The 17,081-nt window shown below is 29.2% G+C and overlaps 2 protein-coding genes across 4 annotated transcripts in view; one reads left to right on the top strand and one right to left on the bottom strand.

Annotated features, from left to right (window-relative positions):
* The window catches only part of LOC126865393 (sodium-independent sulfate anion transporter-like), a 36,946-nt gene extending 23,423 nt beyond the window's left edge, over nt 1-13,523 (top strand). For all 3 annotated transcript variants that reach the window (XM_050617847.1, XM_050617856.1, XM_050617837.1), the window contains 9 exons: nt 5,956-6,191; nt 8,361-8,562; nt 9,283-9,503; nt 10,141-10,486; nt 11,404-11,706; nt 12,521-12,666; nt 12,827-12,997; nt 13,110-13,263; nt 13,375-13,523. In XM_050617847.1, coding sequence (XP_050473804.1) covers nt 5,956-6,191; nt 8,361-8,562; nt 9,283-9,503; nt 10,141-10,486; nt 11,404-11,706; nt 12,521-12,666; nt 12,827-12,997; nt 13,110-13,263; nt 13,375-13,415 — 1,820 coding nt within the window. In that variant the 3' untranslated portion in view covers nt 13,416-13,523. The remainder of the gene's footprint in view (nt 1-5,955; nt 6,192-8,360; nt 8,563-9,282; nt 9,504-10,140; nt 10,487-11,403; nt 11,707-12,520; nt 12,667-12,826; nt 12,998-13,109; nt 13,264-13,374) is intronic.
* On the bottom strand, nt 13,342-16,986 carry LOC126865471 (galactokinase-like). The gene is made up of 6 exons (XM_050618003.1): nt 16,825-16,986; nt 15,684-15,870; nt 15,455-15,597; nt 15,084-15,381; nt 14,694-15,015; nt 13,342-14,605 (listed from the first exon to the last, which is right to left on the bottom strand). The coding sequence occupies exons 1-6, from the start codon at nt 16,984-16,986 to the stop codon at nt 14,536-14,538; spliced, it is 1,182 nt and encodes a 393-aa protein (XP_050473960.1). The 3' UTR covers nt 13,342-14,535.
* Nucleotides 16,987-17,081: the final 95 nt, after the last annotated feature.

Raw genomic sequence — 17,081 nt, 5'->3', positions numbered from 1 at the left:
CGAAGAAGCTAAAAACGTTTTAAAATTATGATATCTGGAAAAATGGAATCTTACAATTTGCATACGTAAGTGTCCCTTACATTTAATATCTTCTGTCGCACAAAGCCAATTTTACTGATGAGTTAAGAAATAGCAACACATATGTAATATGAATCAAGCAGATGTTCGAAATGTTAGCCTATAATTTCTATTAGTCTCATCCTGTATACATATAAATCTTATCATTAGATAGGTATTATTTAAATTCATTATTCATTTACATATATTTTTACAAAGTAAAGTTTTATCATTTGCAAAGTATCCAGATAAATGTCAGTGACATTTAGATATACATTTCATACAATAAAGTTAATATTAAGTAATTTCGTATTAAGTGTGGAATTATAATATGGACATTAGCGTACGCATACGAAAAAAACCTGGTTGGTTTAATCGCGTGTGTAAGTTACTTAAAACAGTTTACTGAACAATTTGTTATTCGTCGGATATTTCGTAATTTGTTTTCTAACATCGTAGAACAGCTACTTGTGGCGTAACTTTTTGACTTATGCTAACACCACGATAGTATTATTAACATTATGAAGAAAAGTATTCGCATAAGTAAAAACTGGACAACAGAAATTTTTAAAGATTCTATGCTATTTATATGGATAGAAATTGACATAGAAATTGATAGAGATAGACAAAAATTAGGAAGAAAAGTATTTATATAATTAGCGCGATCACTGCTACTCGAATTTTCATTAATAGACTGCAGATCTTTAAGTAATTTTATATTTTTATGAACGTAACATGTATCTCCATATAAGTGGAGATTCGTAAATTATTACACTTGTATAACAAGTATTTTGTTTGTTTCATCTATTTCTGAATATTACATTTCTTCACTCTAAAATTCCTCACAAATACATAAACAATAAAAAATTACTTTTATTGGTTGTTCGGGATTCGATAATATTCTCAATAGTACGTTGCGCTTCGTTGCAAACAATCCAGTTCACTTGTTCAGGGCAGACCTGAACTGGAATGTTCACTTCATTCATGTCGAAGTAAAGCGTAACGTACTATTTTAAAAACACGATGAAAACCCGGACAGCCACAAATATTTCATCTAACCATCGTGGAAGCTTGAAATCAAAATATTTTCGCATTAATTAATTAATTAAAGCGATGATGATAAAATACATCACATATGATGATGAAAATATTTTTATATCACGACTGTTGCTATATCATACAGTTTTAAGTACGAAGACCATACGAAGAATATATGACAAGCCTATTTTTGTTGGTTTTCTGGCTGTTACATAACTCGATGGCTAGAAAGAAGTATTTTAACGTTCCAAGACATAAACTTTTTAAAAACGAGCGATTCATGCACAGTATTTTGTAAAAAACGAATAATACTAGCTTATTTGTTGTCTTAGTTCGATATAATTGATATTAGCCTGCATAAAATAAAATAACATTATTAATGTTCGACAAAATGACAAAGCATATATACATACAACCTGAAAATCTTTTATTTTGAATCTTTAAATCATTTTTCTACGAAAAAAAGGGAACGTAACTCATCGTAATTTTCACCTGTGGTCGCCGTATATATTTTATATAAATTATTACTTGAACTAGTATGAAATATTAATTCGAGAAAGCTAACATGAATTATTATGAAACTCTCGATGTTTCATAATTTTTATTTTTCCACCTGCGTTCAAGTCAATATTATTCACACATCGTACACGTGCCGATTCGAATACGAGACAAACGTAATGAACGATTTAAAACATGCGATTGTCGAAGTATCGCTGACAAACCCAATAAATTTCTCTAAAGAAATCCGTAATAACAGTATGTAAAACAAGATATATATCTTTTGACAAAAAGAAAAAAAATACAGTTTCACTAGCATTGTTAGCATCCTTTCAGACAAAAGATTTGCATGTTAAAGCGCGTACGTAAGCACGTGATTGTTACCGCGGATAATTTATCAGATTGATCGTTATCGGTGCCAGTATTTTGTCTTAATTTATTCCTGTCTTCGTACACTTCGTTGGGAATTTATGAACTGTATTTTCCTTTTCACGTGCCAAGCATTGACCAAATTAAGAAATTCATGCTACCTTCTACGTATCAAACGACTCGCGTGTTTAACTTATTACGAAAAAGGAGGACGTATATATATATATATATTCGGAGATCATCGTGTCATCGCATTGCACAAATCATAGGGAAGAGTTAATTCGTCAAAAATTGTTCGATTTGAGAAAGCTTGGCGCCTGATGAATTTAGAAATACGATGGTAAAAGTGTGCAAATTGACGAGAAAAAGATGACAGAAACGATGTTGCAATAAGAAAAAGTAAATGTGATTGAGATTAATTTTTGTCAATGTTAAACATTTAACACCGGTATAGTTTATAACTTCAATTTCTATTTGCTGGATTTTTCGATAATGCGCGTGCAATTATTTGAATGAATTTTCTTAAAATATTTAACGATAAAAGATTGTACAAAGGAATTCACATTTATCCCAGAATCATATCTTAACGAGTTAATAAATGCTATAATTCACATATAATTATTCAATTAATCGTTTGTTTACTAATTCAGATAAGTTATTTCAAAAGTAACTACATAATTTGCTCATTATTTGATCGACGCTTTAGATGTGTTTAGAAGTGTCTTTGTTGCATATGTGAAAATTTCAGGGAAACGTGATAAGTCACATTGTTTAGTATATTATTCAGAAGAGCAATTTTAAAATTCAGCACCATGTTGTATCAAAATAAACTATAATATATTGTCTTCTTATTTTGTTTTAGAGTTGAACACGCACATTGTTTCTTGCTCTTCATAGTCTTACAAATATTCCTTATCATAATATTAAAATATCGAAGATATTAAAATACTGCTTTCTTTAATAATTGTATCTTTGATTTTTATAAAATTTCGACAACTTATAAGCTATTCTTATGAGGCTTATATTTTTGAACCTAAAAGATTATTTTCATTCTCAACCGTGTCACTCTTTAGTCATAGAATGACATTAAAATCAAAAAATAAACAAAGATGTGCTTACCATATTTCTTTTCCCTGCAAACGCGATAGAATAGTGCAAATTATGAAGCATAAATATTCATTTGGATCTTCTAGGAACGCGCTACAATCAATAATTTTACTATAACTTCATGAATTTTTCAATGACTATAACTTCTCGATTAAAATTTCCTTGACAACATTTCGACTTCTAAGAAAACATCTTGTGGTAAACAACCAATGTAAAGTAATCACAATTTCACGCTCGATGTTTCATACCCTATGTAACCAACTCGTGATTGAAATTTAATAGTTTCAGAAAAATGTTTCTAATTTTCATTTCATTCTTTAATATGACAAAGATGGTTATCTATATTTTTATATATCTACATTTTTACGAGCTCGATGAAATATCCCAGCCAGATAATTGATAATGAATTGTTATACATTAGAAATTTATTGAAAGATCATTGTAAAAATGTCAAGAACAACTTATCAAGAAATAATAACGAGCAAAGTGTTCACAAGTCGCAGAAGTGACGAAGAAACGAATTAATTGGAATATACGTCGATATCTTTTGAGAAGAGAAAATTTTATTTCTCGTTATTTGAGCTATCCGGTATTACAATTAGCAATAAAAATATTAAGCAAGAAAAATATTTTTTAATACACTTTTCAGGTACGATAGAAATGAAAAAAAATCAGAATCAATTTAGCTAAATTGCTAATCTTCCGTGAATAAAATAATCCATTAAACGAATGTCTCAGATATCACAAACATTACGATAATTTTACTTTCATGATTGTAAATTTTCAAATTATAAATTTTGTTTGATTTTCAATTAGACTAAGGAATAAGTTCAGGATTGAATTTTTTTATGAAAATTCCTCACAACTCCATCAAAGAATTAATGCGTTTCTATTTCATCGAACAAGTTAAGGTTTAAATATTTTGTTGTATAAATATACTGTTTAACACCCCAATGGAGGATTTCCATCTTTTCTACACACTAAGCGCAGTAATAAATTTTTTACAATTTTATTACTATTTAATAATGAACACAGAGCATATTATTTTTGCGAATGTTCATGTAAATTTATATTTTTACGATAGTGCTTAAATAGAGGTTCATTTTATTTAACAAAAACTATAACGCGTGTTTTATCTACGATATTTCATATATCTTTGTATATTGTATGCTAATTGAAATATTCCATATATTTTTGTACATCGTATGCAGTTTTTCATCCTTAAATTTCGTATAAATGTATGACATACCACAGTCTAGTGATAATTAAAACATTTATTCCTCTTCGTCCGTTTCAATTTAAAAAAAAAGGAAGAGACTGGTTGTAAATCTAAGTCTAACGTACAAAGAGTACTCTGTACAATGTAACAAAGTAATAGAATATTTGTATTAGAAACATAGTACATATAGATCGAACACAACAACTTACCTTCTTCTCTATTGATTTCCCTAAATTGTTATTCGAATTAAAACTGAAGACAACGAAAGAATAATTGTGAATCCGATAAAGTTCGAATTAACGTAAGGATTATAATGTCAATTGAATGGAAATCAATTTTTAAAGCAATTTATTTCCCGCAAACATCACGTGCTACCGCGTAAAACCAGTTAAACCAGTCTAACTTCACTTTTGGACGTAATTATCACCAGTTAACCAGTACCTACGGCAGCTTGTATACTTGTATGCATTATGGTAATCTTAATATGTATGTAGATGCCTCGTGATTGCAATTTTTATTTCACCTTTACCTTTTTCTATTTTGATTCCAATCATAGTACTTTCTACACTCGCTCCTTCAAAAGGTCGTCACATGATCTGAAGAATTTACATCTCCATCCGGAATTCCACACAGATGTTAACCATTTCTATACGTTTAATTGTTGTTTACTCACGGTTAATTGACAGTTGACTGTGCAATAATGTTCATTAGTCAAACATCTGCACGCCTCATTAGTCTGTTATTATGTTAATAAAAATGTCAATGTTCATACATTTATAAAAATAAAATATTTTTGCACTTATTGTTGACATTTATCGTAACATATTCAGTGATTTTAGACAATCTCAATGCACCAAATAAGTTAAAGTAAAGGAATATTAACGTTAGAATTATAAATATCAAATATAGTTAAATATAATGCGTTTAGAAATTGAAAAAGAAATTACTAACGTACAGATTGTACTCTGTACAATGTAACAAAATAATGGAATATTTGTATTAGAAACATAATACATATAGATTGAACACAACAACTTACCTCCTTCTCTATTTATTTCCCTAAATTGTTTAAACATATAATTTTATATTTATTTGAAGGTTTATGTCACATTATATTTACAAATAATTACCTTTTGCATTAAGTGTACAATTTAATTAACCACTCTTGTGGTCATTCTCTTGCTTGACATACAAAACAATAAAAATATATTAATAAAGATCTAGAACAGTTGAGCGGAGAATAAATCTTTTTTTGCAAACATTCCTCAACGATGCGTAGTTCGATGCGACGTCTTTTGCTATGTAGAACGACGTTTAAATGCTACATCAACATCTATACTTTCGAGAGAAGCAACACTTAGCTAACAAGCTAAGCTTTTCGATAAACATTGTACTTTCTTAATAGAAAAATAAATTAGTTAATCTTAAATGGCTGTAAATTTAAAATTAATATAAATTCGATGCGGTTTTTATCATTAACATGCAGCACTGGTATTTATATTTTAACAAAAGAAATTTTTCTATGAAATTTTTATTTCATATTACGTATATTTTATTACCACGCAGGAGTTACAGCGACGTTATTATTCCATTGTACACTAATCATAAAAAAGTATGAAGATATAGTATATCTACAATATCTTTTATAATATTCCCTCCTGTTTCAGTTCCACAAAATCGTGAAAAAGGTTTCTTATGCTCTCTAGAAAGGAAGTGGTTATATCAACGAATCAAAAGATCCTGCAGGAAGAAGTTACTTTACAAAAGAGTACCTATAGCAGCGTGGATACCAAAGTATCGCAAGGACTACATAGTAAGCGATCTTGTTGCCGGTATTACCGTAGGCCTTACCGTTATACCGCAGGCAATAGCTTATGCGAACGTCGCAGGACTTCCTTTGCAGGTAAGACAGTTTGCTCGTTCACTCGTGAAATTTTACAAATTTAATAACATACCACTATACCTTAGTATATTTATAATTAAATTATTTTATATATAGTATATATAAAACTAATTTATTTTGAAGTAAAAAAAAGATTATTTCTCTCTTAAACAGATTTATACATCTTTACTTTCGCAGCTTAATGCAACTTAACTCGTAACGTTATTTCTTAACGTGCTTCTAATATGTATAAAATATTCTTTGAAATATTTTAACACATTAAGATTAATTTACTATTTAAAAAAATACTATTAGAACTTAGTTTGAAGTAAGAAATAAGAAATGTTACATCATTCTTGTTATTCTTTATGAGAAGTAAAAATTTAATATCAGAAGGAGAGTGCTGTTATGTTATAAAATTTCATATTATATCTATTAAAATTTTACGATTAACGTTGTCAAAGTTAAAAACAATGTTGCATCTAACTGCATACAATTTTATGCCAAATTTAATAATTTGGAAATTAATAGTATATAATTGGAAAGGATAGAATAGTTTTGTATTGGTGCGCGTGTTTAATCGCGGTATCATACTATTCCGTCATACTATTGAATCAAAAGATTTATTAGAGATATTCTCGAGAAATTTATAGCTAATTAAAATTCCTGAAGGCTTCCGTATGCAAAAGTGTTCTCTAACAAAATTATTCCAACGTTCCATCATTATCGCAACCAGTTTTGAATATCGTTTTAGTAAAACCGATTATGATGTTTACAAAATGTCAAAATCATCGGAAATTGTAAAAAAATTTATTAAAATTTATGACACACAACATCTTCCACTATGCAACTGAAACATTGAATCGTAACTCGTTAACCAACGTTTCTTATTAACTTGGCTGATAAGTGTGTTTTAATAAAATATATTTTCATATCTTAAAAAAACCGCGCTGGCTCGGTCGACTGCAACTTAGATTCGATAATAATAATAAATCGAGTTGCAGAGGTGCCGGCTGTAAAATCGACCGGAACTTTCGATATTCCTCCTTCTCGTTTAGACAAGCGACTTTTGTGTAGATGATATCGCTACGGTCTGTCTTCGGTGTTCCGAACTGGGAAAACAAAGAAAGACGTATAAGCGATATCGTGCGGGACAAAAGTCGCTCGTCTGCATCGTGTCTAATCGAGAAGGAGTCTCTGGCTCGAATATCGAATGTTCCGGTCGATTTTATAGCCGACACCTCTGCAACTCGATTTATTCGTAGTCGTACTGTTCTTACTTCAGCGCGATATCTGGTGATTCGAAACCCGCCTAAGACCCGAACCAATGCACAATATGCACACGAGTGACGAGACAAGATGTCGCAGCGACGTCGCTGTGCGATTGTGTAGTCGAGCGATACAATCTCGCTCGTATGTATTGCACGATTAGAAACATATATGAATTTATGTGTGTAACATACTATATATCTGCCGAATCGCATAGCGATATCGTAGCGATGTCGTCGCGATAGCGCGTCGCTCGTGTGCATCGAACCTTAAACTGTGTAGGTCCCATTACGTGTCTTCCAGCTGTACCAAAATCATTTTTGCTCACTCTGCGAGTACTAGCGTGTACGCACTAAGAATTGGAGCTTCGCTTAACGGTAGCTGGTAGAAGCATTACCGAAGCAGGAGATAAATTGGCTGCCCCATTATAATATAAGGCCCGGTGCAGACAAGCGACTTTTTGACGCTGCTTTCTCGTTACGATGTATTTCTGTCTTCGTTGTGTTTTTAGCTGGGAAAATAAAGAAAGATACGTGACGCAACGAGAACACAGCACCAAAAAGTCGCTCGTCTGCACCGGGCCTAAGATGGAACTTTGGATAGCTTACCTGAAACGAATATTTTTATGTTTTAGTTCAAATATTACAATAAACTCAGGGCGCTTTCTCCTTATTAATCCTGCAGCATAACATCTTCAGCTCAATTATATTTTTCCAACACTTCTCTACGAAACTATTTTCTCAGTTAAAAAATATCTCAATTGAAAAAAATGAGAATTTAAGAAAATTCTTCTTGGTATGCACGATTTCGTTTCAATTTTATTTTAAACATTGAAATCGAAGTATAAAAATTCGAAGATTACGGCAAAATTAAAATTTCTTGTAAAAGTAAAAATATTTAATAATTTCGTTTGTTTTGCAGTATGGTTTGTATTCGTCTTTCATGGCGTGCTTCGTGTACACCATCTTCGGATCCTGTAAAGACGTTCCAGTTGGACCGACCGCGATCATCGCGATATTAACCAGAGAAACATTACAGAAATCTGATCTAGAACCTGACTTTGCGATTCTTTTAACTCTCATCTCTGGTTGTGTCTGTTTTTTTATGGGAATTTTACATTTAGGTAATTGTATTATCGATTACTTTTTTTAATTGAAACTCAACAAACTCTCAAGCTCCCCCTCTTTATTAGAATAGCCCTAGAGCTCATATGTTTTTTAAATTTACTTCTGTGTGGAATAATATCGAATGAAATGACAGTGGTATTTAAATAATTGAATAAAAATCAAATAATTAAATTCTGTAGCGTAATTTTAAGAGAACGGTTATGTGTGAACTGCGAATATTTATGCAAGTTCATATTTTTATGAATACAACTGAAGGAGTGAAATCTAAGCACAGGTTTATTTCATCCCCTAAATATTATAATGAGAAACTTGCTTCGAAAACTTTCTATATTTTTACAATATATATGCCCTGCACATTCTTACGCATCTAAATTTTTCATAAATGCATAAAAAACCACAGTCTAGTTATGTGTATATTCCTATTTATATTAGAAAATATTATATATTTGATTATATTAATATTAAATAATATTATATTATATTAATTTATCTTATAATATATTTATACTAATTTTATTATATTATACTATAAATATATATATATATATAATATATAGTATATTTTATTATATTTATTAATTATTGTTTTTATTCATTTTCAATTATTATTGTTTTATTCATTTTACTTTGCAGTTATTATTAATTATTTATTAACAATTCAATAATATATTATATTTATATTTAATAAATATTGACACATCTTCTTCTGTTATCAGGCTTTTTATTGGATTTTATATCAGGACCAGTTTCGGTCGGCTTCACATCAGCAGCAGCAATTATTATAGCTACTAGCCAAGTAAAAGATATTCTAGGCATTCATATCGGCGGTAGCAAATTCGTCGAAGTATGGCAAAATATATTTGAAAAAATTGGGGAGACGAAGCTTTGGGATACTGCATTGGGCATCTCGTGTATAATTATCCTTCTTCTTCTCAGAGTTAGTATTATTTCATCGTTCAGTGGAAAATAACACAAGTAGATCCTCATAAAAATAATTTTTTAAATATATACAAAGTAGATTCATCTTTCTTCATACTTTCTGCCGAGCTGTTTACATACTTGCAGTGCAGACGTGTGACTTTTGTCGCAATCTCACTGTGATCATATATCTTTCTTTGTTTTACGAGTTAAGAACGACGAAGTAGACACATGATCGCAGCGAGATTGCAACGATGAAAGTTGCACATCCGCATCGTGCTTTACGTCTAGTGAATGATTCGTCGAATTATGTTGCTTACAAATTAATTCCTTGCTATTACACGTGTTACTTTTACATACAAACATTATTGACTGTTTAATATTTTTTGAATATCATTCAACATCATATACATATGTATAAGATGTATATGTATAAGACATAATGTATACGATACGAATGTACATCAATTAAAATTTATTCACACGATTCAAATTAAAATTTTTCATGAATTGTAACTACCGAAATTTTATATTTTATATTTTCACGTATTATCATCGGCGATTTTTTACTCAACTACTACCTACCTTATACCTTACCTACTTTTTTATAGAAAAATAAAATAAAGAATATTTTTTGTATGATTTCTTTTTTTCAGAAAATCAAAGACATACCGTTTATGAAAAAGGCTGCAAAAATGTCATCAAAAGCACAAGTAATTATGCAAAAATCACTCTGGTTGCTGTCTACGGCGCGAAATATTCTCGTGGTCCTCGTGTGCGGCGTTATGTGCTGGCTTTTAGAAAGTCACTTAGGTTCTTCGCCTGTTAGACTGACTGGCCACGTTAAACAAGGACTTCCGGAATTTCGGCTACCACCATTTCAAACCTACCACAAGAACGAAACGTACGATTTCGTCGACATGGTTTCCGCCCTCGGCTCTGGATGTCTAGTCGTTCCTTTGTTGAGCCTCTTGGAAACCATTTCCATTGCCAAAGTTTTTAGTAAGTTTCATAACAAACGTTTTTCACCAACTACACAATTCATTTTCTCTAAATAAAATATTTCTTTCCGAACATACTTATTGTAGTAATAATTAATTTAGCAAAAAATTAGAGAATTCATTAAAAATTATTTGGAAATAGATCAAATAACAGAAGAAAATTTAATCAGTCAAAGAGTATCTTCTGAAGATCAAATGTCCTTTTTCGCGAATCTTATTACACATATCACAAGGCTTTATTTAAATGAACTTTCTCTGCACAAGTGTAAAATATTTGAATTTTAAATGTGAATATATTGAGACCGTTTTTAAACATGACTCGCTATTCAGATTTGTAACTTACCAGAAACACAGGATTTGCTTCCAATGTATCAATCACAAATTATTATAACAGAATATAGTTCACAAAAAGTGAATATCATAAATTTTGACCTTGACTTTATTCTGAGACCATATTATCATACATTAGCCAAAAAATCAAAGTAACGTGTTTTACTTAAGGACATCCTAACTGTCTTGAAATTGAAAAAATACAAAATGTAGGAGATTAACTTTAAAAATTAGTAATTTTCATCTAACAACAAGTACAGTCAATACGTTTACATAGAAGATAATTAGGAAAAGATAGAATCTGGGTAAAAATTGTTTTACATACAAAATATTATATACGAATATTATACTTTAAATTTTTTATATATTTTTGTATATTACATGTGTTCTTTGCATATTTGCACTTTCAAGTTTCCCATAAGTGCATGAAAATCCGTGGTCAAATAATGAGTAACTGATTGTTCAAATACTCTGATGCTATCTGCAAAGTGCATACTTGAAATAAATATCTCGAAACTACTATGTATGTTTTCATATTCGTTTTAATTTTTGCTAATGTAGTCATAACAATTGTATCGATTATCCTAGATGAAGGTAAACCAATCGATGCAACTCAAGAAATGTTGGCTTTGGGCGTGTGCAACGTTGTGTCGGCTTTCGTTTCTTCGATGCCCGTCAGCGGTGGCCTCAGCCGAGGTGCAGTAAACCATTCCTCTGGAGTAAAGACAACTCTCGGCGGTATCTATACTGGCCTTCTAGTACTCGTGTCGCTTCAGTTCCTCACCCCATACTTATACTTTATTCCTAACGCCGCCCTTGCTGCAATCATCATCGCGGCGGTCATCTTTATGGTGGAATTACATGTGATCAAGCCTATATGGCGAACAAAAAGTACGTTGTATTATTAATCCCTCTTATTTTTCAAGTAATATCAATATTATTTTGCAAATAAAGTATTGCGCCGCTTCAGCCTGTAAATAGTATTTATTGCTGAATAAATTAAATTAGTTATGAACTAGCTTGATATCATTTATACTTATGCTTATCCTTATATCTATTCTTATTTAGCTAAGGTTTTTTAAAATTTGTAAATGTAACTTCTTAAATTATGAATTTTAAAGAATCATAACTAGACTGTGGATGTTTATACATTTTTGAAAAAATGCAAGAAAGCGTGTAATGTAAACATATATAAAATATCGAAGGTATAGTACCCATTATAATATTTTATGAGTAAAATAAACTTTTACTTAAGTTCTGCTTCTTTAAATTTGTTCGCAAGTATATGAATTTACATAAACATTCGCAGTCTGGTCATAGCTCATGGTTAAATTAAATACTCTGAAAGTACTTTCTTGTATTTAGTTTAATTTTAAGAAACGATATTCTACGAACTTAAAAAACATCTTGTAAACGTTTTTAATAACGATTATATAAATTTCTATTAATTAAAATAGAAGTTTAATAAATAGGTATAGAAGGTGTAACAGAATAAATATAGAAGTTTGCTAACACAAGAATATATATATATATATATATATATATAGAATATAGAATATATTTAGAATATATATATATATTCTAAATTGTACTACATACTAAAATATAGAAAACAGACGGGAATAAAATCACGTTGTAAAATATAAAAATGTTTATAGTACTCTGTGTAATGATTAGTGTAATTAATACATCATTTCTTTTTCAGAAATTGATCTCATACCAGCAATAGCTACATTTCTATGCTGTCTTTTTATAAGACTTGAGATAGGTATAGTGATTGGTATCGGTATAAACGTTCTGTTCCTACTTTACGCTTCAGCGAGGCCGTCGTTAAGAGTTCATAAAGATACAGTAAGAATGCTTTTATATCTTAATATACTTATTAACTAACTTTCTCTATATAAAAATGAAATATCAATGTAATAGTAAAGAACAAAAATATTTTCATGTCTTTCATTCATGATATTTTTTATTACGCTGTTTCCTTAATAATATGATATTTTTGTTTCAGAGTATTAACGGCTGTGAATATCTTGTCATAACGCCTGACAGAAGTCTCGTTTTCCCGAGCGTTGAATATGTGCGAGCTGTAATTAGTAAGCAAGGTACGAAACAGGGAACCGCAGTACCTGTTGTCATAGATTCTACGCATATTCAAGCAGCAGATTTTACAGCCGCGAAGGTACACTATGAAATACTATCTGTAAAGTATCTGCACTAACATTCAAATTATAAAATTATTATAATTTATTAAAATTTATTTCTATGCTATAATTGATATACTTATTATTTAGGGAATTAAAAGTTTGACGGAAGATTTTTCTAAACGTGGACAGCCTTTAATTTTCCATAATTTGAAACCAAGTATTATAGAAATTTTCAAAGGTGTAAAACCTTCTGGTTTGAGGTGTAGCTCTAGCGAACTTGAACTTAATGACTGTTTGAAAGGTAATTAAAATGTTATTACTTTTTACATAATATGTTGAGCAATTAAATAACTGATTTGTTCAATTTTATGTAAAAATGTATGATTTATATAAAACTTTTATTTATTTCCAGAATTTTCAAATATTTCGTCGGCTTCTATGAACAGATACTGACAATATTTAGACTTCTATAAATTCCGTCCCGGAAGTACTCTTTCTTTAGTTTATATGTATCAGTATTATATTAAGACGAAGATGGTCAATATGTTAGACAATATTATGATAAAGAGCAACAATCTTATTTTATAATTAATTGTTACTTTGTAACAATTACATATTTTAATATGTAACAATTAACCCTTTCGACACAATGCTATACTATACGACGATATTTCACGTACATAAGTACTTCTGCATTACAAAACGAAAATTCTGTTTTCTTAAAAATACATATGATACACATTAGTAATATAAAATAATTTTAAAATAATTTAAAATTTACAAGAAAATATATGAAAAGATTATATATACTACATCGATATTGTGCCAAAAGGGTCAGATTATAAGTAGGATTATAAAATATACATTGGCTCACGAAAATATTTGAACATTTATCAGAGAAATCCTTTATGCCCATATTATGCGTGTTATATACGAAATTTTGGAATTTTATCAACGAGATATTTATTACAAACATATATATGTATATATACATATCTTGTAGATCATATACATCTTGTAGAATGTTCTGAATATCTTTTAGAGTATAATTAAGTCTCAGAGCAACAATGCTAATGAAATTTCAAAATGTTTCATATAACACACATAATATATTTACAAAAGATCTCTACAAATGTTTGAATACATTCGTGAACCTGTGCATATACAAACATAAATGAATACATTGACGCAAATTCACGTAAACTGTCAATAGTATTTTACATGACTTTTTATACAGACGCATTATTTGTACATGCTATTTAAAAATTACTCCTTACTACATTTAACATATGTTAATACTTCATATCATTTCAAAAAATATTAACAAATATTAAAAAATGTTTCAGGCACATTATTCTAAGTTTTAGATAATATCCCATAAAAATCAAAATTTCAATAAAACCACTAGTAGGTATACATATTTTTCTAACAATACATCATTTTTTTCTAAAATTAAACAAGCCTGTTTAATATAATTATGAAAATAAATTATAAATCTTTTTAATTAGATTTCTCCAATAACATGACTTTTTATCAGTTAAAACTAAATAATTACTTCCCATTATCATATTGTTTAATTTATATCCAGGATTCTTGCACCCATTGCAGGGCTTGCTATATAAAATGTTGCATTTCCAGAATACCTATAATAAACAGACATTTATAAACATTGTTGTGTAAAGAAAAAGGAAGAGAATTATTTAAGAGAAATATTTAAGGAAAAAATCTAACTTGGCCTTCATATGATTAATTGCTTCGTCAATTACATCTTTTTTCAATAATGTTACTGTACACCCTCCAAAACCAGCACCAGTTAAACGACTTCCTAAGACACCATTTACTGCTCTTGCTGCTGTTACTAAAGTATCTAGCTCAACAGAAGATACTTCATAATCTTTCTTTAAAGAATCATGACTTTCGTTCATTAACTGTCCAAATTTATCAAAATTTCCTTTTTCTAGGGCATCTGCAGCATCAATTGTTCTTTGAATTTCTGTTACTACATGACGAGTTCGTTTTATCATTTCTTCAGGTACATTCTGTGATTTTAAAGCTAAAAATAAAATCAACATAATAAACAACACAATTTTGCCTTGTAACATAATTGTATTTATTTTCTACCTTGAATATCACTCATAGATATTTCACGCAAACTTTTTTTATTTAACCTTTTTGCAGCTTCATAACAACAATCTCTACGCTCACAATATGCGCTTGAACTTAATTTATGAGGAGCATTAGAGTTAGTAATTAGAAAGATATAATCATTCATTTGTGACATAGGTATTTGTTTAGTACTAAGATCTTTACAATCAAGAAGAAGAGCATAGCCTTCTTTACCCATTACAGAGATAAACTGATCCATGATACCACATGGAACTCCAGCAAAATCATGTTCAGCACGTTGACATGCTAAAGCCTGAAAGATATAAGCTTTACATTTCTCTAATTTAGTAAAATTATAATTTATATAATATACTCTGTCATTATACTTTATCCTCTGGCTTTTCTGATTTTATACCAGTTAATGCTTCCAAAAATGTGTAAGTAGCAACTTCTAAAGCAGCTGAACTACTCAGACCAGCACCAACTGGTACAGAGGATACAATCACAGCATTAAAAGATGGCACATCACCTAAAATCAATGTTTTAATTAAATTATACAATAGAATTCTTTTATTACATTTTGGTAAAATGGATCAAAATAATGAATAAACTAACAAATAAAATTTGCTATACATCCTTTTACATAATTAGCCCATTTTGGTTCTCCTGGTTTTATACTCTTATGAGACCTAACTTCAAATTCAACATAATTTTCAGAACTAACTATTTCACTAAGGGAAACAATTTTACATTTATCCACATTGTTACGTTTTCCAACTATGAGTGTAACCATGGGCAATGCCTAAAAATATGGAAAACGTTACGCTTTATTCCATTATTGGTATTTGTTATATCTCAAATAATTTAATGATTACATATTTTCATTAAATACAAACATACTTATAACTTCTACTTTTAAAAATCGAGTAACAATTTAATTAAAAGACATTATATTGTTAATATAACTAAATTTTCTGCAAAAATAAAACAATTTTTAAAAGTCGCATATAAATAAAATAATACTCTAAAAAGTAATACATATTTAGGACTTTAATAGATGATAAATCATTAAAATTGTCTAAATTTTTAACACCCGAAATTAATACATATATATAATATATTAATAATAATGATATAAATATATATTTATTTATTTATTTATAAAATATATAAATTTAACAAATTCTGTGTGAAAATTCAATTATTAGGTAATTAATAATTTTTAATAATCTATTTCTCATATTCAATAATATATTAGAATCGATGTACGCATGTATTATAAAAAATAACAGTAGTTCATATCGATAGAAAATTAAAAAATCAGATGAATGTATGATTATACGATAATAAATGATAAGAGATAATAAGATACAAATCATAATATATCTTTGCTCAACTAAATTTTGTTATCGATAACTAGTGAAACAAATTTTTAACGAATTAAACAAATCTATTGTTTGAAAATGTCATTTCTTATTTAATGTTATTTATTAACATACATATTTGATTAAATCGATTACTGGATGATAATGAACTGATTGGATCTTTAAATATAATACATTAATGGCATGAAAAATAAGGAGTTAAGTATAAATAAGTTAGATATAATTTGAAATCAGCGTTACTTCTCCCGAACAATAACGAGTTCTGTAAAATATATTTTCCGATTAATCACGAAAAACAATAATTACAGATTTAATAATTTTGTGTAATATACAAAGAAACGTAGTATTTCTATAAACATCAAAAATTTTACCATCGGTAGAACAAAACCTTCATTGTAATCGGTATGCTCTCCAATTAAATTCACGCGACCGGGTGCGCACACACAAACATTCGCATTCTCCCTAAATTTATTTGCAAAAGCTTCTAAAGCTCTCGATTTAATTTCATTCACATTAAGCACGGTTGTTGCCATTTTTACCGATTATTTCAAAACTATTTATATGTAATGTTACTTAATATACGGAATATATAAAAATTTTAAAAAGATAAATGCAGTGGAATCTATGA

The sequence above is a fragment of the Bombus huntii genome, chromosome 1 (assembly GCF_024542735.1).
Source record: "Bombus huntii isolate Logan2020A chromosome 1, iyBomHunt1.1, whole genome shotgun sequence".
Lineage (NCBI taxonomy): Eukaryota > Metazoa > Arthropoda > Insecta > Hymenoptera > Apidae > Bombus > Bombus huntii.
Note: the sequence above shows the minus strand (reverse complement) of the source record. Positions and strands in the feature narration are given on the sequence as shown.